The following is a 23,490-nucleotide window of genomic DNA, read 5'->3' on the forward strand; positions in this document are numbered from 1 at the left end:
TTTTTGTTTGTTGCACCCGAGTCAAGAGCCGAATGGCTCGCAGGGCTATACCAAATAAATGAAACTAAACTGAAAAAAATATCTGCTGTTGTGGCTCTTTATATCGGCACGGGAGGGGAGAGGGGGGGGGGAAGGAGTTTGTCTGTGGGAGTTCACAGGGGAGAGGGGGGGAAGGAGTTTGTCTGTGGGAGTTCACAGGGGAGGGGGGAGAGTTTGTCTGTGGGAGTTCACAGGGGAGAGGGGGGAGAGTTTGTCTGTGGGAGTTCACAGGGGAGAGGGGGGAGAGTTTGTCTGTGGGAGTTCACAGGGGAGAGGGGGGAGAGTTTGTCTGTGGGAGTTCACAGGGGAGAGGGGGAAGAGTTTGTCTGTGGGAGTTCACAGGGGAGAGGGGGGAGAGTTTGTCTGTGGGAGTTCACAGGGGAGAGGGGGGAGAGGAGTTTGTCTGTGGGAGTTCACAGGGGAGAGGGGGGAGAGTTTGTCTGTGGGAGTTCACAGGGGAGAGGGGGGAGAGTTTGTCTGTGGGAGTTCACAGGGGAGAGGGGGGAAGGAGTTTGTCTGTGGGAGTTCACAGGGGAGAGGGGGGAGAGTTTGTCTGTGGGAGTTCACAGGGGAGAGGGGAAGGAGTTTGTCTGTGGGAGTTCACAGGGGAGAGGGGGGAAGGAGTTTGTCTGTGGGAGTTCACAGGGGAGAGGGGGGAGAGTTTGTCTGTGGGAGTTCACAGGGGAGATGGGGGAGAGTTTGTGGCGTGCTTGGACGGCTGCGGCTCGAGCAATTAGCAAGTAAATGGACTTGTAGTGCAAGTCGTAATCGGGCGACGACAACCGGGTGGGTGCGTGAACATCAGAGCAGTTAAAACTTGACGTGGTTTCATATTATTGGATCTTTCGGAAAAGTCACGTAGAAGGGAAATAATAAAATAATACGAATTGTAATGTTTTAATTTTATTATTTTGTTATTTCCCTTCTACGTGACGTTACCGAAAGATCCAAGAATATGAATCCCTGCAGTCACGAAAGCTTTAAATCTCAATTTCACGTGGTTTATCCAATGATCGCTCAATCTGGGGTTGTGGGGGGGGTTACGCCGAATCGCGTTTTGACGCGGCCTGGCCACCGTAGCGTGAATCGCCGCGCACGCGATTCACTCGGCATGTCGAACTCCTAAATCGATTCCTCCCAACCAGCCTTTAACCATGGAGAGTGAGGAATCGATCCAGCCAATCGAAATACTTCGAACATAAAAATCGGAATCGAAACGCGGAGTTCGGCGCGGAGGTTTGTGAAGCTGAGGTTCTTTGAGCGGGTAAGGTCGCCACTCGCTCAACCTGACTCCCCTCGCTCTTCCAACCTGACCCCCCCCCTACCCTGACCCCGCTCCCCCTTCCCCTGACCCCGCTCCCCCCTCCCCCCTCCCCTGACCCCGCTCCCCCCTACCCTGACCCGCTCCCCGCACTCCGCTCCCCCCTACCCTGACCCCGCTCCCCCTACCCTGACCCCGCTCCCCCCTCCCCTGACCCCGCTCCCCCTACCCTGACCCGCTCCCCGCACTCCGCTCCCCCCTACCCTGACCCCGCTCCCCCTACCCTGACCCCGCTCCCCGCCTCCTCTACCCTGACCCCGCTCCCCTGACCCCGCTCCCCCTACCCTGACCCCGCTCCCCCTACCCTGACCCCGCTCCCCCTACCCTGACCCCGCTTCCCTGACCCGCTCCCCCTACCCTGACCCCGCTCCCCCTACCCCGACCCCGCTCCCCCCTGCCCTGACTCCGCTCCCCCCTACCCTGACCCCGCTCCCCCCCTCCACCGACCCCGCTCCCCCCTACCCTGACCCCGCTCCCCCCTGCCCTGACCCCGCTCCCCCCCTCCACCGACCCCGCTCCCCCCCTACCCTGACCCCGCTCCCCCCTGCCCTGACCCCGCTCCCCCCTGCCCTGACCCCGCTCCCCCCTACCCTGACCCCGCTCCCCCCTACCCTGACCCCGCTCCCCCTACCCCGCTCCCCCTACCCCGACCCCGCTCCCCCCTGCCCTGACCCCGCTCCCCCTGACCCTGCTCCCCCTGACCCTGCTCCCTTCTCCCCTGATCCCTTCTCCCCTTCTTAACCCTGCTATCCCCTCCCTTCAACCCACTCCCCCCTCGCCTTTCCCTGGTCCCCCCTCTCCTGACCCCGCTGCCCCCTCTCATGACCCTGACACTTCCTGACCCTCCTGACATGCTCCTCATGCTTCTCATAGCTGTTGCCTCCTGCTCTTCCTCCTCCTCGTGAAGCAGGAAGTGAATGATGGTGGAGTCTGTGCCAGGCAGCGAGCGTCTCTGTCTCCGCAGACGTCACTTGACGATGGCGGTGACCTTGGCCATCCCTGTGACCTTGGCCATCCCGGTGGCGGTGGCGGGGGCTCCGGACCCGCGTGCGGACTTCCCCGCGTGGCTCTCGGCCCAGGGCATGAAGCTGCCCTTCGCCCAGGCCATGGAGCGGGAGCTGGGGATCGGCGACTACGAGGATCTGCTGGCGTGCGCCGAGGACGCGCAGGTCACCCTGGAGCTGCTGGCCACGGCACGCCAGCGCCTGCCCTTCGCCCTCTACGCCGCCCTGCGCCGCGTCGTCAAGGCGGCCGGGGTGGACGTGGGCGCCGCGGGGAGCCAAGGGGCTGGGTGGCCGCTGCACGAGGCCGCCCAGCCCGGCCTGGCCGCGCTGCTCGAGGCCATCGTGGCCACGCTGCAGACGCTGGGCCAAGAGCTGCTGCAGTCGGCGCTCAGGTTCAGCCGACTCGACCAGGCGCTGGGACCCGGGGACGGCGCTGCGATCAGCCCTCAGGGTGCGCGGGCTCCCCTGTACCACGTGCACTCCGTCTGTGGCCGGGCAACATCGGGAGAAGCAGCGCCAGTAGTATTAGCAGTGCCATCAACATGACACCTGACTCTTGCTACATTATCGAGACCACTGTCTCAGCGATCAAATTGGAGTTGGTCATCTCATGCTTCATATCCATGGCCACTGGCATTGACCTGGAAGAAAGCATGTGGCTCAATATGAAAAGGGAGCAACAGGCATGCTTAGCAGCTTGCTTTGTGATGATTTTGTGCTGTAAGACTGCAGTAGAAATCCAGGCTGAGCCCACCAGCCTGGTTCAGAAACCAGCTCACTTCCTAGTGGTCATGAACCTATTGCATCTGTGGCCCAGGTCGCTCTCAGGTTAATAAAGAGTTTGGTGCTTTTGACGAGATTTGCTCCCTGCCCCCCGTCCCCTCCTCCCGCAGAGCGGTCGGAGCGACAGGACGCTGACCCCATCGACCCCCCGGCGGATGAGCTGGGGCCCCAGGATGGCAACACGCAGCTGGAGCCGGGCATCGGCAGTCCCGCCACGTGGGGCGGCGTTGTGGTGAAGATGGAGCGCGTCGATGGCGAGGAGGCGGACTACGGGCTGGGCTGGGGGCGTTCGGGGTCGCACGCCGGCGATGAGATGCTCGAGCAAGAGATCCTGCGAGGAGCCGCTCTTTACGCGCCTCCCACGGATGACGCCCTGCCCTCGACTCTGGTGCTGCCGGTGGACTTTCCCGCGGGACGTCGATTGGCGGAGCACGACGTCCCGATGGGCGCTAGCCCCGAGAAGTCGGAGCGGTGGCAGTGCTGGCACTGCGGGAAGGCGTTCCGCAAGAAGTCTGACCTGGTGCGCCACGTGCGCGTGCACACGGGGGAGCGTCCCTACGCGTGCGGCCTGTGTGACAAGCGCTTCAACCAGCCCGGCACGCTGTCCTCACACCGGCGCTTGCACACCGGCGAGCAGCCGTACACGTGCCTCGTGTGTGGCAAGAGATTCTCACAGACGTCTGGCCTCAACCGCCACCGCAAGACGCACCACGTCCTGCCAGATTCGTTCTGATGAGCACTGCTCGGCCTGGCTCTTTTGAAGCCTTGCATGGACCACCAAGGGTGCATATGAGCATTGATCCCAGCCTGGTGTGTGTGTGAGGTGTTGTGTCCGGCCCCTGTAATGAAACGGAGCTGACCCTCTTGAACTCGTGTATGTGTTCACAGCCGCATGTAATCCAAGTGGGGTTTTCTGTTTTTGGGCCACATGTGGAGAACTTGTTTGGCGGGCATCTTCAGGAGTTGAGGGACAAAAATGCTCAGCACTCGGCACAACTCGGACAACCACACTGGGAAATGACCCCCATTTGTGGCTGGGGTCAGGGTCACGGTGGTTGTGGTTATGGTGGTTTGGGTCGCAGAGGTTGAGCTTGTTGATGTCCGGGCCCGGGGTCTCCGTTTGACAGAACCTGAGAGACGGTGCGGCAAGACTGAACACCTCACAGTTGGCGTAAAAAAAAACCCCAACATGTTCGTCAATAACGCTGTGGTAGCGAAAGGAAAAATATAGTAGGTAACATTTCAGGCATTGGCCCTTTTCATAGCATGTCAAGGTAACAGTTACTGTTACCTCGCTACTGATTTACAAGGCCATTTGGTAAACTCACTTCTCCACCGCTGTTATTGTACCATGTTAGTCATGGGGGGTTTATTTTTGTAAATTGTAACACGGTTGATTTTGATGTTTCGTTATTGCAGTTAATTTGATTTGATTTCACACGCGACAAGAATTGGAGTGGCGCACAGCCGATGTCTAGTCAACGAGTAAGGCATTGCGGCGACGGTAACGGACAGCCTAGGATGTCTCCACTTTCACCATCGCTGAAGTAGGCACAGGACCCACCGAGGGAAGGAGTTTCAAGTTGAATTTGTTTAACCCAGGGTGCGAGAACTCGGAAGAGACCAGGACAGAGTCTCATTTGCAAGCGTTGACCCGGGTCACCAAAATGACAAAACTAAAACTGAATAAAAATCGGAACAAAAAGCAACTGCATCGCATAATGAGGAATCTGAACACATCACAATCTGGAATCAACGTTACTGTAAATGTTAAATTCTCTGCAGCACAAATCGGCTCGGGCAGATCACCAGGTTGAACACCGTGCAAATAAAAACTAAGTAACAGAAACATTCAACAGTTATACGGTGTAAAGCTTTCGTGACTGCAGGGATTCATCTTCTTGGTTCTTTCGGTAAAGTCACGTAGAAGGGAAATAATAAAATAATAAAAATAAACCAATAAAATAATTCTCACGACGTTTCGGCCACAACGCAAGCAGCCGTCCTCAGGTGAAGAACAGGTCTGTCGGAAAGAATGACGCTGTCTTTCCGACAGACCTGTTCTTCACCTGAGGACGGCTGCTTGCGTTGTGGCCGAAACGTCGTGAGAATTATTTTATCATGTTTTATTTTGATTATTTTATTATTTCCCTTCTACGTGACTTTACCGAAAGAACCAAGAAGATGAGTTATACGGTGGTTTTAATACTAATATGTAAACAAACATACGTTAAAATCCTGCGATGGACAGTCATGCTTTCCCACACCTCTGATTAGCACGGTTGATTACGTATGATGCGAAAGAAGTTCATCATACAGAGGTGTGTTGCTTTTCAAGTTGAAAGCCGACGGAGCGACTTGTGATTTGGGAGATTGGATTCGAGGAATACGCTTCTTCCTGCTCTAGCAGAGGACGAGTGGAAGAAATGAAGCGTTGTGGGGCATTCGTTTACGATAGCCGAGTTGAAATCGCGATTGGATTTTGTTTTTAGCAATAAACTGAGGTGAGAGATTCAAATAGAAACGACTCTACTATTTATACTTTTTATTTTATTTTACCAGCTAAGGGCCACTGAGCTCTCATAGCATTTTTTCAGAAGTATGCCTAGCCACATGAAAGCTCAACGAAGTGGCTTCTCATCACGTGGAAATTTACAGCAGCCAAACACTCGAAACGCATGCTGCTAAATGTGGAGGGAATAACCAGAGGACCCGGAGAAAAATCACGAGACCACGGGGAGAGAGACACGCAAACCTGGCGTCAGGGTTTGGATCGAACCCACGACCTGCATACCAGGCGAAGTCGTTAACATCTCGCCACCGTGTCGCCTATCTCGCTTATCTCTCCACCGTGAGCCACTGAGGCACCTCCCGCTGCTGCAACAGTGGTTGTCCTATGATTAGACTCGCCTCCGCCATGGGAATGTGGAATTGACACCACTTGCTCAGGGCTGCAAACAGGAATTGGGAACTGCGTCAGTGCCCATTTGAACGGGAAGTCGACAACACGTTCTGCAATCCGCATGGTCTGCGTGTTTTTACATGAGAATGTGGAATTTCCGTCGTTCAGGGAGGACCACCAATTAATATGACCACCGCCAAGCCCATGAGCCTGAACATGGGCTTGGCAGGGAGCCTGTGACAGCTGCCTCGCCCGTGAGCAGCAGCAGCAGCAGCTGCTGATATCAGCAGCAGCCAATCTTTTGCGCATCTGGTCCCATACCTGTCAACCCCCTGATCAGTGCTGACCGTATTACACACCAATTCAGACCTTATTGGTCACCCCGTGCCATTATAAATCTCAACGTTCATCCTACAAAGTCCCATCACAAGGGAGAAAGAAAAATGTATACAACAAAAAACTGCTTTTCGCCGTAAGGACCTGAAAACTCAATTTCCCTGGACAAGAATACGGGGTAAACCGCACGGGTTGGCAGGTATGGTCAATTAAAGTCAATTAAAGTCTTAGGTTTTTTTCGTGCACTTGTAAAAGGTGTCGATTTGGTGTTTGAACATCTTAACACCTGTTTTTATTCTTGCTTTGAAGCTTTCGTGACTGCAGGCATCCATACTCTTTGGTTCTTCGGTAAAGTCACGTAGGTAGAAATAAAACAAATTTGTAATAAAACAAAAATTTGTTTTATTTCTACCTACGTGACTTTGCCGACAGAACCAAAGAGTATGGATTCCTGCAGTCACGAAAGCTTCAAATTAAGATTGAAAAACGACACGGGTGGGTGAATGAAAATCACAGCGGGTAAAACTTGACGTGGCTTATCACGTCCTTCCGATGATTGCTCAATCTGAATCCATCTTCTCGATTAAAGTTTTGTCTGTGTTTGTATATCTGGGTGGCTTCATGAACAAATCTCTGATGGTAGCCCGAGGGTTTGCAGAGCACCTTGGTAGACCTTTTATTATTTTTTACATCTACGTGACTTTACCCAAAGAACCAGAGAGTGCCTGTTTTTATTTGCTAGAGAGGGTAACATTCTTATTTTGTTTAGTCTTTTTCTTGTTTAAGGGCTTCAGGACTTGGAAAATGGGGGGGGAGCGAGAAAAACCGCCCGGCTACCTCCACTTCCTCACCCTTCAGTCAGCCGCTAATTATCACATCGGATCATTTGCATAAATTTACATATATGCAAATGAGAGTTGATTACCAATCATCACCGCACGTGGGCTGGGGAGGGGGGGGAATCGCGGAATCGCGACGCGCCAACCGACCACCCGGATCGATTCGCCCACTCCGGCCAACTCCTCGGCGCGTCGATTAACGTGGGCGACGTCGATTCCCCACGGTGTGACCGGAGCCGCGGAAATCGATCCGCAATTTAGGCGCTCGCCAAAGGAATCGGAATCGAATTTGCGGCGTTCAGGGCGGGGGCGCTTGCGCTCGAGGTGAGGACTCGTGGTGACCCCCCCCCCGCCCCCCCCGCCCCTCCATCCCCCACCATCCCTTCCTTGTGCCCGTAGCCGGGTTCTCAAGGTGACCCCCTTTCTCAGCTCCTCGGGGGGTCCTTGGGGGTCGGCGGTGCGGTTCCGATGGATCCCGAGGCCGAGCCCGACCCTGGGCCTAGAGGTTCCTGATCGATATTTCCTCTTCCTCTACCCCCCCAAGCCCCCACCGCCTGCCCCACGTCCTCCTCCCCCACCCCCCTAACCCCCCCACCCACTTCCCTCCTCCTCCGCCTTCCTACCCCCAGTGGCGTCACTAGGGGGGGGGGGTGACACCATCAGAGGGGGTGTTCCAGCAAACATTTATTCAATTTTTTAATAAAACATCCCAGTAGTTATAACAACAAAAATATTTTTCGTAAGCCCAGCTTACATGTACTGTATCGATATACCTACAAGGCTAAAACTCTGTGCTTATTAACTTTTTTAACCTTCGAATGCGCTCCGGTCAGACGCTGTCATGGTAACCCAACGACTACTGTGACGCTTCGAGTCACGTGGTCTCGTCTGCACGTGCCGCGAGCACGCGCTGCTCGTGTTTTTATAGTCGCTGGTTTTGTCAAATGTTCTGGTGTTTTAGCTACAATATTGTCGTAATTAGTATTTGTTAACCTATATCAATAACTTTTTTTAGAATTAAGTCGTAATTAAAGGTAAAGGAGAATAATAAAAAAAAAAGGTTTCTGCTCAGATACTAATAATGTAACTAATGAGTTATTCAATGTAGAAAGATTTTACAAAAATGTTGTTGTTAGTATTTATATAATTTAAGAAATATTCATTTAAGCAATTTAAATGGCACAATGAGTTACCGCACTGGGTGACACCAACCCTAGTGACGCCACTGCATACCCCCCACCCCTCTCTCATTTCTACCCCACCTCCCTGCCATTCTTTACTCTTGCCCTCTGCACCCCCCCCCCGCACTTGACCTGCCCTCGTGTATCTCTCTACCCCTGCCCTTCGCGCTCCCGCGACAGCCTTGCTTCATCGTGCAGTGCAAGTGGGTTTATTGGGTTCGGTTTTAGTTGGGGCGGTGTTGTTGACTCAACCCCATCATCACCGCCCGGGGTCGCAAACATTATCGCCAACTTCGTGGCGAAGTCAACACAGGTGCTCTGGAAAGACTCGCCCGCGACATAGGAATGTGCAATTTTCACCGATGACTTGGGCTCTAAAAGAGGTGATGAGCACGGCTTCAATGCTCGTTTGCGCAGGACATTACTTTGACTTGCTTTCACGGTTAATGTGGGCGTTGTGGCTGGAGTTGTGTGAGTTGCACTGCATGGGAGGCGCAGTTCACCAACACGGCAAGTAACACATTTTGCAAACGGTCAGCAGGGATCAAGTTCCGTGTCGTCTCCTGAAGCCGATGCCGCCTGTTGGGACTTCTCGTCGTGGACGAGGGTGGAGTCTGTAACCGGCACCGCGCTCCTCTGTCCCCGCAGACTTCAACTCGCGATGGCGGTGGCGATGCTGAGCGGCAGCAGCGCTGCGTTGCCAGGACCGGACCCGCGTGCGGACTTCCCCGCGTGGCTGTCGGCGCAGGGCATGAAGCTGCCGTTCGCCCAGGCCATGGAGCGGGAGCTGGGGATCGGCGACTACGAGGATCTGCTGGCGTGCGCCGAGGACGCGCAGGTCACCCTGGAGCTGCTGGCCACGGCCCGCCAGCGCCTGCCCTTCGCCCTCTACGCCGCCCTGCGCCGCGTCGTCAAGGCGGCGGCGGCGGCCGGAGCGGCCGAGGACTCCTCGGGGAGCCGGAGGGCCCGGGAGGGAATGGGATGTGAGAATCCCCTGGCCCTGCGAGACCTCCTAGACATGATCGTGGCCATGCTGCAGACGCTGGGGCAGGAGCTGCTGCAGTCGGCGCACAAGTTTGGGTCGCTGGACCCGGCGTTCAGTGGTGTCCGTGATCCCGTGCGCGACGCCAGCCCCTTCCCGAGCCCTGTCGTCACAGGCGCTGACAACACACCAGGTGGGGTCATGCCTGTGTCACCCTGACTAAAATAATCAACCATCCATCCCGGCACCAGAAGTACCACCATAGTAAACAACACTACAGCCAACACTTGTGTCTCTTGCTGTCATCGTCATGATTACAGTTCTGGCGCTGATTTTTACAGATGTAGTTCACGTGTACCTATATTCTTGGTTCTTTCGGTAAAGTCACATAGATAGAAAAACATGTGTACCTGTTGTCTGTGTGTCCGCACCCTTGTTTGTGTGTGTAAATATATATCTATTTGTGGGGAGCAGTAGTAAAGTGGTTAACACACTGTGCTACGAAACTGGCAACCTGCCCGCAGTCTATTTCCACCAAGGGCCAACATCAGTGGCAATTACCTGAACCAGTTCTGGGCCTCCTGTACTCAACCCAGCATTCAAAATGAGTACCTGGTGACGTCCATAAACACCAGCACTGGCTATACAAAGGTGCCTGGGCGTGTTGCTAGCCAAACCACCCCCTCATGTCGTGAGCCGTGGCAGCCTTCATTTGTGTTCAATAACGGCACTTGCCCCAGCAGCCTGAGTGGGATACACGGGAGATCTTTGTGTGCCCGTGTGGTGTGCAGATCCTGCAGAAGTGATAAGCGAGGAGTTGCTGGGGCAGGCGTCGCCATGCAGGGATGAACCGAGCCCCGTGGCTGTGAACGAGCGCCATCTGCCGCGGATGTGGATGCTCAACGACGTGGTGGACGATGGCTCCCCACCCCTCGGTGAGGCCTCAGGATGCGAGGTGGACGTGGGGTGGACGTGGGGTGGACGTTAGTGTCACCGCAGCCACAAGCGTGTGGTCATGATGGAACAGGTGATTTGATAAATTGTCATGATTAGAGGTCTGATTCAAGAATACAAAATTTCTCTTGTCTTGTTTGTACAGTCAAATTCACTTCATCAGCCTAATTGAACATTAGTTGTAATTTACATAAACTTTTCATAATTGTAAATAATCGATTCTCACACGCATAAATCAATTTCGGAATCTGAATCATAAGAATCTATTTTAATCCATGCATGATTTCACATCTTGGCCTGAAAGCAGTGAGTGAATGTTGTGTGTTGTGATTGGCTCGTTAGCCACATGTGACCCAGGGGATGAGGAGGGGCAGCTGGAGGCCGGGGTCCTGGAGGACGAGGTGGTGGAGCATGAGGCAGAGCACATCTCCTTGCAGGACCTGCGGGGCCAGGGCCCCGAGTGGGGGCCACAAGGCCCGGGCAGGGACGTGCGGCCAATGTGGGCCAACATGGACATCAAGACGGAGAAAATGTGGGAAGGTGGGTCCCTGCAGAATCTCCGGGAGACATCACGGGGCCCACCCCACACGCTTCGATTGCCAGTAACTTTGGTGACGTGTGCGGGAGGTTAGCGGAAACGTGACGGCCGCTGTGGACGTTGCAGACGGCGTGTTGTCGTCATTCGCTTTGGTAGGCCATAGCGTGCTGGGGGATCTCTGTGTGTTCAGAGTTGGAGGGCCCGAGGGACGAGGACATCGCAGACATTTGGCCGGAAGTGAAGTTGGAGATTGTGGAGTCGCAGCACGTGTGTGTCGGTATGCGAGGAAACGCACGCGCACAAACACACCACATGTACACACTTGCACAATGCGTACACCACACGTACATACAAAACACGCACACAATAACTGCCATTCGCCACTAAGTGACGCACACACAACACACACATACAACACGTACACAGTGGTTGTGGTGTTGATAGTATTGATGGGGTTGCAGGTGGCGATGATATTGGTGATAATGGTGTTGGTAGAATTTAAATAGTAGTGGTAGTGTTGTTGGTCGTGACGACGATAATGGTGGTGTTGGTGATGTGGTGATGGTCGTGCTGGTGGCAATGGTGGTGATCTAATTGGTGTTATTGGTGATGGTAAAAGTGATGTTGTTTTAGGTGATCGTTGTGTGTGCGGTTATGGTGGTGGTAGTAGTGTTGGTGTCTGTGATGGTATCAGTGATGGCGTTGCGGTTATACCGCAGGTAACGACAGCTGCCCAGGTACCAGGGAGGCCGTGTTGAGGGCCCCGACACCAGCACCCATGCTGGGCCCTCCTCTCCAGCACCAGCAGCTGCCAGTGTTGCTCCCGAGCCGGCGCGAAATGCTCCTTGGGGCCCCACTTCGCCGCCACTACCAGCGCCACCTTCCCAAGAAGCAACACCAGCAGCGGCGCAGGCATCAGAGCGTGGGGTGGCCCGGCAGAGCGGCGGCTGCTTTCAGCGGTCCTGGTGAGGCTGGCAGAGCCGGTGAGCCCGACGGGGAGGGGAGCGGCACTGGCCGCGGCCAGGGCGCATACTCGTGCGACCAGTGCGGACGGCGCTTCACGCAGTCGAGCAACCTGAGCCGGCACCGGCGCACCCACACGGGCGAGCAGCCGTACCGGTGTGAGGAGTGCGGCAAGCGCTTTTCACAGTCGTCTAACCTCACACGCCACATTCGCACGCACCTGCGCTGGCACCACCTCATCAAGCACGAACAGCAGCAGCAACAGCAGCATGAACAGCAGCAACAGCACATTGGGATAGCAGAACTCATGGCTGAGCTCACGTGACGGGGCCCTGCCCACTGCTGTCATTTTCCGATCACCATAAACGTCAGAGGACTCTTAAGGCTTCCTGTTCTTCTGGCCCTTGCCGCCTGCCTCATCGAACGATCTCCAGGCCCAGTTGGTGTAATTTATTTGGACGCTCCGCGTTATATGGATACCTCGTCACAGACGGCTGGAGTTGGCAGTTGATGGTGAACGTGAGATCATGGAGGAGCGAAGATGGCACTTATTGGGAGGGGCACCACGCCGATGGTGCCTGGGGCTCATGATGATGGTGACCGTGATGATGGACAGAGTTTAATCCCCACAAAAGCGGACGTTCTGGTTCGTTTTTGCCACAGCAAGATATTTTTGTAAGCGGTAGTGTTTGGGTTCGGAAGCTGAGACCAAAGCCTTTGAAAATGTGTTTAACTGACTGGAGTTCAAAGTAAGATGAGAAGGATGTATACTGACTGGGAAAGTTTCTGGAGAGGCACGTCATATACACTGTGGTTCATTAAGGACAAAGGAGTTAAAATGTTGACAAATTAAGAAAAAAAATAATCGGGGACTGTTGAAAAAGGCACTTTGAGAAACTCATGAATGAAGAGAACCCTATAGAAAGTTGTAGCAAAAAGGCAATAAACCAATGGTGTGAGTAGAACCGATAGGGGAGAAAGTGGGTGATGCCCTTGGTAGGAGGAAGAGTTTAATATAGAGATTACCAACAGGAAAGCACTGGGGATCAAAGGCATGCGCCGCCTAATCCAACTCTTGTAACAAGTTCAGAATGCAGGAAGCCTGGATGGGCGGAGGCATAATGCACATGCATAATGTACGGTTGCCTCAGTAATCCCACCCCGCCGCCCATCATTGTGCAAGAGCGCAGAAGGGTGGTCAACACATCTACGCCTCTATATAAGGAACGAAACAGTTAGACTTCACAAATCTGGCTGTCGCCTGATGAAGCTCTTTGTAATTATTGGCGAAACGTACTCAGATTGTAAATGTTGTGGCTTGGCTCTCCAACACACCGGTGTGCTGTACTAATGACGAATTGGCATGTTCTGTTTGCGTGACAAACTTTACTAGTCGGGTGGTGGCGGGTTTTAGCGACACATTTACGCGATCTAACCCAAAAACTTCTATCATGAATGGTTACCCATATTCAAGAAGAATTGAGATGCACAATAGAGGCATAAAGCTTACGAGCCACACCTTGAAGCTATGTAAGAGGACGATCGATCGTAGACTGAGACGTGAAGTTTAAATTGGCGACACTTTGGCTTCATGCCGGGCAGGTAAACAAAAGATGCGATCTTTAAGGTGTGGCTTCTGGTAGAGCAGTACAGGTAGAAATGGAAAAACATCACCTTGTGTTCGTTGAGTACCGAGAGAAGTAAGATGATGGTGCGTGAGGCAGCGACTATTACCGAAACTATACTTGAAGTTTGTGCAAACCAATTAAGGGATGACAAGAGGGAATAATTCACGGTTAGAGTTAAGCAAGGGTTGGTTTTGAGCCAATTCCTTTTCGCGCTGTTCCTAAATACATTCTCGAAGGAAAGATAACGGGATGTCCCCTGGGGTACGTTTGTAGTGAAGAGGTGAAACGACATGGAAGCATGGCGGTACACTCTGGAGTGGCATTGTTTACGTATATATGTTGAACTTTTTTTGCACCGTACATAGACCGTGCAAATCGGAGGTGCGTATCAGCAAGGCGAAAACGGAGTACATGTCGTGCATTTTCAAAGGAGAACGACTGAAACCGGCAAGTGAAACTGGTTGGATAGATCGATGAAGAGATCATCAGCAGAATAAACGAGGCAAAGATGGAAGTGGTGTGCGACAAGAAAATGCAAATTCATCTTAAGAGAATGGTGGATAAGGTGGAGATGAGGCCATTGTCCATGGATGACTCGAGAGCTGAACACTAAAGAAATGGGAAGAAAGTCGGAAGACATTTGAATGAAAGTTCAGATCATGAAAATTGTGGGAAGGAGAAAGCTCTTAGAAGACAGAAGTTTTCAGCAAGAACATGAGAACATGCAGTGTTACTGTGCAGATGGGGGATAGATCAAAGACTGCGGAGAGAGAGGACTTGGAAATGGGCCCTACCTAGTGGGACAAATGATCGAAAGGTGGTGTTTGGTTTAAATTAAATTCAATGCTTTTCGAGGTTTTAAAAACGTTCCGCCAAATAAAAACGTGTTCTTATCAAAGTATGCTCGTGGTCTTGGCGTGAGGGTGAGAAAGAGAGGCTGGAGGGGGCCCATTGCCTCGGCTGACACCTGGAACGCGGCTTCGAGTCCTCTATTGAGTGGGGTTCTTGCCAGTTCCTCTGTGGTCCATAATCCAGGTGTTTCGATTTAAAGCTTTCGTGACTGCAGGGATTAGTCTTCTTGGTTCTTTCGGTAAAGTCACCTAGAAGGGAAATAATAAAATAATAACAATAAAACATAATAAATAATAGTGTAGGGGTGTCAGGGGAAGGATTCCCACCAATAGATGGGTTAGGGGGATAGTATTTTGATATTATTTTATTATTTTTATTTCTATTATAAAAATAAAACTAAAATAATATTTATTAAATATTGTATTGCTTTATTTGTATTATTTCCCTTCTACGTGACTTTACAGAAAGAACCAAGAAGATGAATCCAGATGTTCTTTTGGGGCTATATCGCGTAAATATAAATGTGGTTGAACCCGCCACAGCCAATTAGTAAAGGGTTTGTCACATAAGCAAAACGTGCAAATCCGTTACTAGTACAGCACGCCCGAACACTTACATTTGGCTATGTCGGGTGGTGGCGGGTTTAACGACATTATATTAACGCGACCTAACCCGAAAACCTCTGATGGATAATATTGGTCGTGAAATCCTTCTGCGTGTTAAACCAATTCGGGGTTTGTCACGTTAACAAAACGTCAAAATGCGTTACAAGTGCAGCACTAACCGGTTGGAGAGTAAACCGGTTTATTTACCTTTCCAACATTTTGCACTCGTCTCGTGTTTTTTGTTTTGTTATCGTGACGTTCTGACCCTCCCTGACTAGACATTTGTGAGAGAGAGAACAAGAGCTTTATAGCTCTTCGGATTCCTCCGGTAGTAATACATCTTCTCATTCCGTGTCGATCGTGTCACGTTCCCGAGGCCTGCGCCTGCAGGCTCCGAGGCATGGGCCCTGCAGGCTCCGAGGCCTCTGGGGCCTGCAGGCCCCGAAGGCTCTGGGGGCCTGCAGGCTCCAAGCCACTCGTTGCCATGGAGACGCCCGGAGGACCCCGGTCGCCAATTGGCGGCTGCCTCTCAGCAAGGGGCGCGCTCATTGGTCGAGAGCCGCGGCGAATGAGCGGGCGTCTCGCTGAAGCGGCGCGTGCACCTGGAGCAGCCAGAGCCACCGGGGTCGAAACGGAAAGGGGGCGAGCGGAGGGGGGGGCAGAGAGGGGGGAGGCAGAGAGGGGGGAGCAGGGAGGGGGGCAGGGGGGGAAGGGAGGGGGGCAGAGAGGGGGGAGCAGGGAGGGGGGCAGGGGGGGAAGGGAGCAGAGAGGGGGGAGGGAGCAGAGAGGGGGGAGGGAGCAGGGAGGGGGGAGTAGAGAGGGGGGAGCAGGGAGGGGGGCAGGGGGGGAGGGAGCAGAGAGGGGGGAGGGAGCAGAGAGGGGGGAGGGAGCAGGGAGGGGGGAGTAGAGAGGGGGGAGCAGGGAGGGGGGCAGGGGGGGAGGGAGCAGAGAGGGGGGAGGGGGGAGGGAGCAGAGAGGGGGGAGGGGGGAGGGAGCAGAGAGGGGGGCAGGGGGGGAGCAGAGAGGGGGAGGGGGGAGGAGCAGAGAGGGGGGGAGCAGAGAAGGGGGAGCAGTGAGGGGGGGGCGAGGGGGAGCAGTGAGGGGGGGGGGCGAGGGGGAGCAGTGAGGGGGGGGCGAGGGGGGGCAGAGAGAGGGAGGAGGGGGGGCAGAGAGAGGGAGGAGAGGGGCCCCTGAGTCGCGTGGGGCAGCAGTGAATTGGGGGGGGAGTCTAACAGAGGCGGTCGTGGGTATCGAGGGCAAGAGGGGAGCGGAGGGGAGGCGCAGGGAGGGAGGAGCGGCGTCCACGGGTGAGCACCGCACGCCTGGAGGGGACCCTGGGGTAGCCGGGTCCCGCGTCAGGGGTCCCAGGCCGGCAAGGGGAGGAAGGGGGACCCCCCCCCCCCTCCTTGGATCAAGCAGCAACGATGGCAGCAGCGGCCGTGGCCCCTCGCGTGGACCCGCGCGCGGACTTCCCCGCGTGGCTCTCGGCCCAGGGCATGAAGCTGCCCTTCGCCCAGGCCATGGAGCGGGAGCTGGGGATCGGCGACTACGAGGATCTGCTGGCGTGCGCCGAGGACGCGCAGGTCACCCTGGAGCTGCTGGCCACGGCGCGCCAGCGCCTGCCCTTCGCCCTCTACGCCGCCCTGCGCCGCGTCGTCAAGGCGGCGGCGGCGGCGGCCTCCTCCTCCGCCTCCGCCGTGGGCCCCGCGGGGGGGTCCCCACGGGGCCCCGAGTGGCCGCTGCACGAGGCCGCCCAGCCCGGCCTGGCCGCGCTGCTCGAGGCCATCGTGGCCACGCTGAGCGGCCTCGGCCGCGAGTTGGAGGCGTCGGTGAGGAGGTTCAGCGCCCTGGAGGCCCTCGGGGCCTGCAGCCCCCCCGGGGGGGGAGGGGGCAGCCCCCCCGGGGGGGGGGAGCCGCCACCCCCCCGGGGCACGGAGCACAGCCCCCGTGAGAGACGCGCCTCCATCGGCACCACCGCCACCAACACCGTGACCACCGCCACCGTCACCACCACCACCAACACCACCGTCACCACCACCACCAACACCACCGTCACCACCACCACCAACACCACCGTCACCACCACCACCAACACCACCGTCACCACCACCACCACCAACACCACCGTCACCACCGTCACCACCAACACCACCGTCACCACCACCAACACCACCGTCACCACCACCAACACCACCGTCACCACCACCAACACCACCGTCACCACCGCCTCCATCGGCACCGAACACCGTCACTACCGTCACCGCCACGCGTGCTCGTGGGGAGTCAATACCAGGGACGATTATCTGAACCCGGTCCTGGGATTACCCTAGGTCGACTCGGCCTTAAATGAGTAACCGGTGCTGTGTGTAAACATCGCCGCTAGGGAGACAAAAGCCGGTCGGGCGTGGTGTTGGCCACCCACCCCCTCGTGTGCCGTGGTGGCCTTTATAGGTGCTCGCTAACAGCACTTGCCACTACAGTCTGTTACAGGCTATACGGGGGATCTTTGTCTCATTGTAGGTGTGTGTAGGTGTGTGTGTGTGTAGGTGTGTGTGTAGGTGTGTGTGTGTAGGTGTGTGTGTGTAGGTGTGTGTGTGTAGGTGTGTGTGTGTAGGTGTGTGTGTGTAGGTGTGTGTAGGGGGGAGCGGTAGTGTAGCGTTTAGCGCGCTCCGCTTCCAACCCGGCGACACGAGTTCGATTCCCGCTCACGGCCAACATCAGTGGCGATTATCTGATTAGGTCGTGGGCCTCCCCTAGGTCGACTCAACATCAAATGAGTACCTGATGCGGTGTGTAAACATCGCCACTGGGGAGCCAAAAGCGGCCGGGCGTGGTGCTGGCCACCCACCCCCTCGTGTGCCACGTGCCGGCCTTCATAGGTGCTCGCTAACAGCACTTGCCCCAACAGTCTGTTCAGGCTATACGGGGGATCTTTTACCTTTTTTTGAGTGGGTGAGAGAATGAGGCTATGGGGTTGAGGGTGTCAGTGTGTCGGTGAACGTGAGAGGGTCAGACAGTGAGTGTGGTGTGAGGTAGGGAGCTGAGCGTGTGGTGTTGCGAGTGAGATGGTCGGAGTGTGAATGAAAGAGTAATGATTTAAGCATATGGGTTGTCACAAGGTCAATTCAAGTCCTATCGATAACTTACATCCCATTGTCTTATCCCGTACCTCCGATCAAAACGGTTGGCTATGTACGGCACGAAACAAGTTCGACACACTGCTGGATGAAGGTGTAGCTCATGGCGGTTGTGTTGACCATCATGACGCTACACAATGAGGGTTGATTGCAAGGGGCGGCATCGGACCTGTTTAAAAATATCACTCAGCTGCGTCGTTGGCTCACGACCCCACCGTGTCACGGTGGCGAGATGTTAACTACCTCGCCTGGTATGCAGGAGGTCGTGGGTGCGATCCCCACCCTGACGCCTGCTATATATTGGGAGTTTGCATGTTCTCCCCGTGGCCGTGTGGATTTTTCTGGGGGTCCACCGGTTTATCCCTCCACATTTGAGAATGTGCATCACCGTGCGTTTAAGAGTATTTGACGACTGATGTAAATTTCCAGATGACGATAAGCCACTTTGTGATAGCCAGGCCACTTCTGAAAAAGAGCTATACAGCTCAGTGAGCCTTATCTGGTAAAATAAAAAGTTTCTTGTCTCATGTGCCCCCCCCCCCACCACCGTGTCCCTGCAGATACGGAGTCGTCATCGTCGCTGGAGCCCCCGCCCGGGTCGCCGCATGGAGACCCTGAGCCACTCGCCGCACTCCCCACTGCCTGGGGTGCGAAACGGGGTGCGGGGGGGGGCACGGCACGGGTTGGCAGCAGCGGCGGTGGTGGTAGTGGTGGTTGTACTCTTAGTTCTTTCGGTAAATTCACGTAGGTACCTACGTGACTTTACCGAAAGAACTAAGAGTATGCATCCTTGCAGTCACGAAAGCTTCAAATCTAGAATTAAGTGGTGGTTGTGTCAGTTCTGGTGCTGTGATATTCGTGGTTGCGTTTTGGATTAGTTCTTGTGAAGTGGTGGTGGTGGAGGCATTGTTGCGGTTGTAGTGGTGTTCGTGTTGTGGTGATGGTTATTGCAGTGGTTTAGTTGCTGTGGGTTAATGGTGAAAGCTGTTGTGCCGATCGATGAGTGCTTGTGTGGTAACGGTGGTGTTTGTTGTGGGTTTGTGGCTTAGTGGTGGTAGATGCAGGTGTGGTTAAAGTTGCCGCACGGTGGTGGTTGATACGCGATGTATGCTTGTGACCCCCTCCCCGCGTGCCTCAGGCGCACTGGCACGATGCGAAGAGGAGGAACACGGTGTGGATGTGAGCTCCGACGGTGGCGCGCCGTCCTGGAGGGACGTCAAAAAGGAGGAACTGGACCCCGGTGAGACGCGACCACAACCAATACCCGCCACTCGCCACTAAGTGACGGTGATGTCACCATGGCACCTGTGCCAGGCCAGGCGTACTTTGAGGCCACGTGAAGTGTCGAAGGCTCGCCGACAGGAGGTCTCGGGATAGGCCCAGGTGCCATGGGTTGGCTGAGATGATTGGCAAATGCACCAGCTGTACCGCCTACTGTGCCAACCACAACCACACACACTGCCACAACCACACACACTACCACAACCACACACACTACCACAACAACACAACCGCCATTCACCACGACGCTTGTGCCAGGCCACAACCACACACACACTATATCACGACAGGAGGGTCTTACATTGGATTGTTTGGCCAGTTCCATTACTGAGAGTTTGCCCTCGTGTGGAAGGAAACCGGAGAAACCCGGGAAAAAAAACCCATTGTACACAAGAGATATATCTCAACGGTCCACGGATTGATTCAAGAATCCATTGCTGTACTGCCATCTCCTGGCCAACTTGCAGCACTGCCCACAGGTGTAGCCCTCGTCAATTTACGGCCTCCTAATTTGTCAGAGCCAACTTAAGTTATTCAGGAAATTATTTTCTTTAATATTGCTTTGTGCAGTAATTAGAATCCTGGGACTCCGGTCCAATTTTCTGTTTGCTCCATTGCTCGTGACCACGGTCACTCTTGCAAACGAGACTCCCATCCTGGCCTCTCGAGTTAGACAATATAAACATGAACTTGCACTCGGTCCCTCCCTCCCTCCCTCCCTCAGATGACGGGAACCTGGAGGATGCACAGGGCCCCGACGACAATGATGACAATGACGACAATGACGACGACGATTCCGACACGGACCCCGAGCGGCTGCCCGTGGCCCTGGACAGGGGGGGCCCCTCGCCGTTGGGGGAGGAGCAGGTCCCTCGGGGAGAGCCGGGGCCCGGCGGAGAGCAGGCCCCCCCCCCAGCGGGGCCGCCGCCGTTCGTGTGGATCGAGGCGAGCGGAATGTACGGGGAGGAGGAGGGGCGTGGCGAGGGGGAGGGAGCCGGCGAAGATGCGACGGGGACAGGGGGGGGGGCACACTGCGGAGGGGAGCAGCAGCGAGGAGCCTTCAGGGTGAGCACGGCTCGTGGCGCTCACCCTGCACCGGGCGGGCGGGGGGTGAGTGTGGGGTGAGTCTCGGGGTAAAGCGGTGAATATGCAATACGAGTGTGGGACGAGTGTGGGACGAGTGCACGAGGGGTGTCGATGTGTGCGTGGGGGTGAGTTTGGAGAGGGAGTGCGTAACTGAGTGTATCGAGGGTTGGTCTCTATGGTGTCTACGCTGGGCTTCGTCTATTGATTTCAAATCATACGTGCACCATTTGATGCATGTATCATGAGCATTCAAATCTATTTTAATAATTTAATTCATCCCTGCAAACGAAATTAATTCAGACATGTGACATGTCCAAATATTTCCCTGTCACCACGTGTCCCACCCCCGCACATCCCCGTGTCTCTCCGTGTTATCCCAGTCTCACCGCTGTGAGGAGTGCGGTCGGGAGTTTGGCTCCCACTCGCACCTGGTGCAGCACCGCATCATCCACACGGGCGAGAAGCCGTACGGCTGCGGCGAGTGCGGCCAGCGCTTCAACCGCAAGCACCACCTGTCGCGGCACGCGCGCACGCACACGGGCGAGCGGCCACACGTGTGCCCCGAGTGCGGCGCCAGCTTCGCGCAGTCGTCCGACCTCAATCGCCATCGCCGGCGCCACGGCGGGCAGCGCCCCCACGCGTGCGGCGCGTGCGGGAAGAGATTTGCGCAGGCGGGGGATCTGGCTCGCCACCGCATGCGCCACACGGGCGAACGCCCCTACTGCTGTCCCGACTGCGGCAAGGGCTTCATCCACCCGACAAGCCTCATCAACCATCGCAAGGGCCACGCCGGCGCCGCGCTCTCGCCGCCGCGCCGGCCCCCCCACGACGCCGGCGCGCAAGGGGACGGCGCTCAAGGGGACGGCGGAGTGTGAGGGGCCGCACGTGACAGCGCCGTCAGTGCGACGACCAGTAACACTTGCGCTACTGCCGGTAGAAGTGACAATTTTATCGACACTACCAGCAAAATTAGCAGCAGCAGCAGCACAGCCAAACACTATCAACGCGCTACGAAAGCGACGACCAACACTATCACTTCATAACGCCACTGCCACCAAGCCACCAACAAACACCGTAACCAAAGCATCTAGGAACACCGCGACCAACACCAATCAAATGTAGTGAAACCACTATCAACACACACCGCTACCAGCAACATTACCAACATCGGTGCCGCTACGGTCACCACGAACCTGCCATACCACAAACAACGCCATCAACGCAGTCAGAATGTTTTATTTAGACCTGAGGAATCTGATAAGCTATGGAAGCTCTTTGTCGATCACCTCCAGCTCACCGTTACCACTTCAAGCTACTTCCGCCATTGGCACCACCCCCCCCCCCACTCTGTTCGGCTCCCACGCCGGAGCCTCTGCCGCTCGTGCCAACTTGCCACGGCTGCCGTGCGGTCACCACACAAGCGTGACCCAGAGACTGTGGAAGCGACGGGCTTGACAGCCCAGTGAAATGTACTACGCCTTTTCAAGTAATGTTTGCGAGAGATGTGTGTGTGGCTGTGTTATTTATAAGGTGAAGACGAAAAAATTAAAATTGTACAAGTGCATTTGCGTTACAGACCCACAGTCGGGCAGCTTCTCTATCACCGGCTCTGTGTTGCCAAAGAATCTTGCCTTTCTGGGCCCTCCCTTGCCTGGTTATGAACAAAGTTAAATTGCGTGGCCACGTGTACGTGGATTTCGGATTGGTTGGGTCCAAGGGGGTGTATGTGTGTGGTCAGTGTGAGGGCTGGGTCGGCGTGGAGACTTGGGATTTAAGCCTCTGTACGGTTGAGTTCAGGTCAGCATAGCGTTTGGGTTTGAGCGACTGTCACCACGTGTGTGCATACGGCGTCGGTCGGTGTAAGCCCAACGCCAACCCCGCATCCCTCAAACTCGCAGCCCAAACCACAGCACCACCACACACATCGAGCCTCACTGATCCCAACCCCGGGGTCAACTCCCACGAATGCAAACACACACAAAAACTCACGGATCACTCCTCTGCTTGGATTTCATCCACGTAAAAGTTTTATGAATGGTAATTTGAAAACGATTAACTTGGTCTACCGTGTGAACATCGAACTCCGACGCCACTACGATCTGGTCTCGACCCACGGTTTAACGAGCCCGAGCCTCAGTAACCCTGACCTCGACCTTGACCCCGACCTTGACCCCAGCAGTAGGGCCGTGGCAGTGTTGTTCGCCGCCGTGGGCCCGGTTCAACGTGCTCAGCTGAGAAAGCTAGGCCGGCGACTATCGCCCTATTGGAGATCGATATCCCGCGGCAGCAATCATCCATTTGGCACCGGTTCTGCAGCACAGCTTGTGACGGCCCTGACCCTTCCCTGATGGGAAAATGTCAAAACTGGGTGGTTTTTAACTTTTGCCGACAAAACTGGATCCCAAATGTCAAAACTGGGTGGTCTTGGAAAACGACAGGCAAAACAGGGTGGTGCTTTTTGATATGACAAAACTGGGTGATGTTCAATGTGGACAAATGTCAAAACTGGGTGAAGAAGGTGTACGATTTAATGTATCATTTTGTACACGTTTAGGTCCTTGCGTTATTCATCCATATGTCGCCACAGATTTAGAGCGTTCCAAATGATGTTTCTCGTGGCTCATGTTCCATACCTTGCACCACAAACTTCCCGTTTGCATACTGGCACAGTGTGCCAGCTCGCTACTACAGTAACACTTACTTGCCATATGTATACTGGCACAGTGTGCCAGCTTGCAACTACAGTAACACTTTCCGCTCGCGAACATACACGAACTTGCCATTTGTATACTGGTACAGTGTGCCAGCTTGCATGCTACACCTACTACAGTAGAACAACGGTAGATAGTGTTTGCGTCGAGAAGTATGGTGCTGCACACTTAGAACAAAACATGTTTGTTACATATATATAACTACTTCGACGGGCAAGAGCGCTTGTTGTGGCCCTTGGCGTGACAGAAGGAGCACCGCGTGAGGCCCAATGGGCCACCTTCGCCACGGTTGCGAATCCGACGCTTCTTCGGGCGGCCAGCCTTCTTCTGGCGAGGAGGTGGCATCAT

General features: G+C 55.1%; 1 protein-coding gene across 1 annotated transcript; it reads left to right on the top strand.

Annotated features, from left to right (window-relative positions):
* The first annotated feature begins 1,211 nt into the window (after window positions 1-1,211).
* Window positions 1,212-21,925, top strand: LOC144950007 (uncharacterized). Its single transcript, XM_078879995.1, has 10 exons — window positions 1,212-1,303; window positions 2,325-2,815; window positions 3,258-3,873; window positions 7,486-7,548; window positions 9,054-9,580; window positions 10,179-10,322; window positions 10,684-10,881; window positions 11,070-11,156; window positions 11,599-12,050; window positions 20,956-21,925. The coding sequence occupies exons 2-10, from the start codon at window positions 2,338-2,340 to the stop codon at window positions 21,304-21,306; spliced, it is 2,916 nt and encodes a 971-aa protein (XP_078736121.1). The 5' UTR covers window positions 1,212-1,303; window positions 2,325-2,337; the 3' UTR covers window positions 21,307-21,925.
* The last annotated feature ends 1,565 nt before the right edge of the window (window positions 21,926-23,490 follow it).

Source organism: Lampetra fluviatilis, chromosome 3, assembly GCF_964198595.1.
Source record: "Lampetra fluviatilis chromosome 3, kcLamFluv1.1, whole genome shotgun sequence".
Classification (NCBI taxonomy): Eukaryota; Metazoa; Chordata; class Hyperoartia; order Petromyzontiformes; family Petromyzontidae; genus Lampetra; species Lampetra fluviatilis.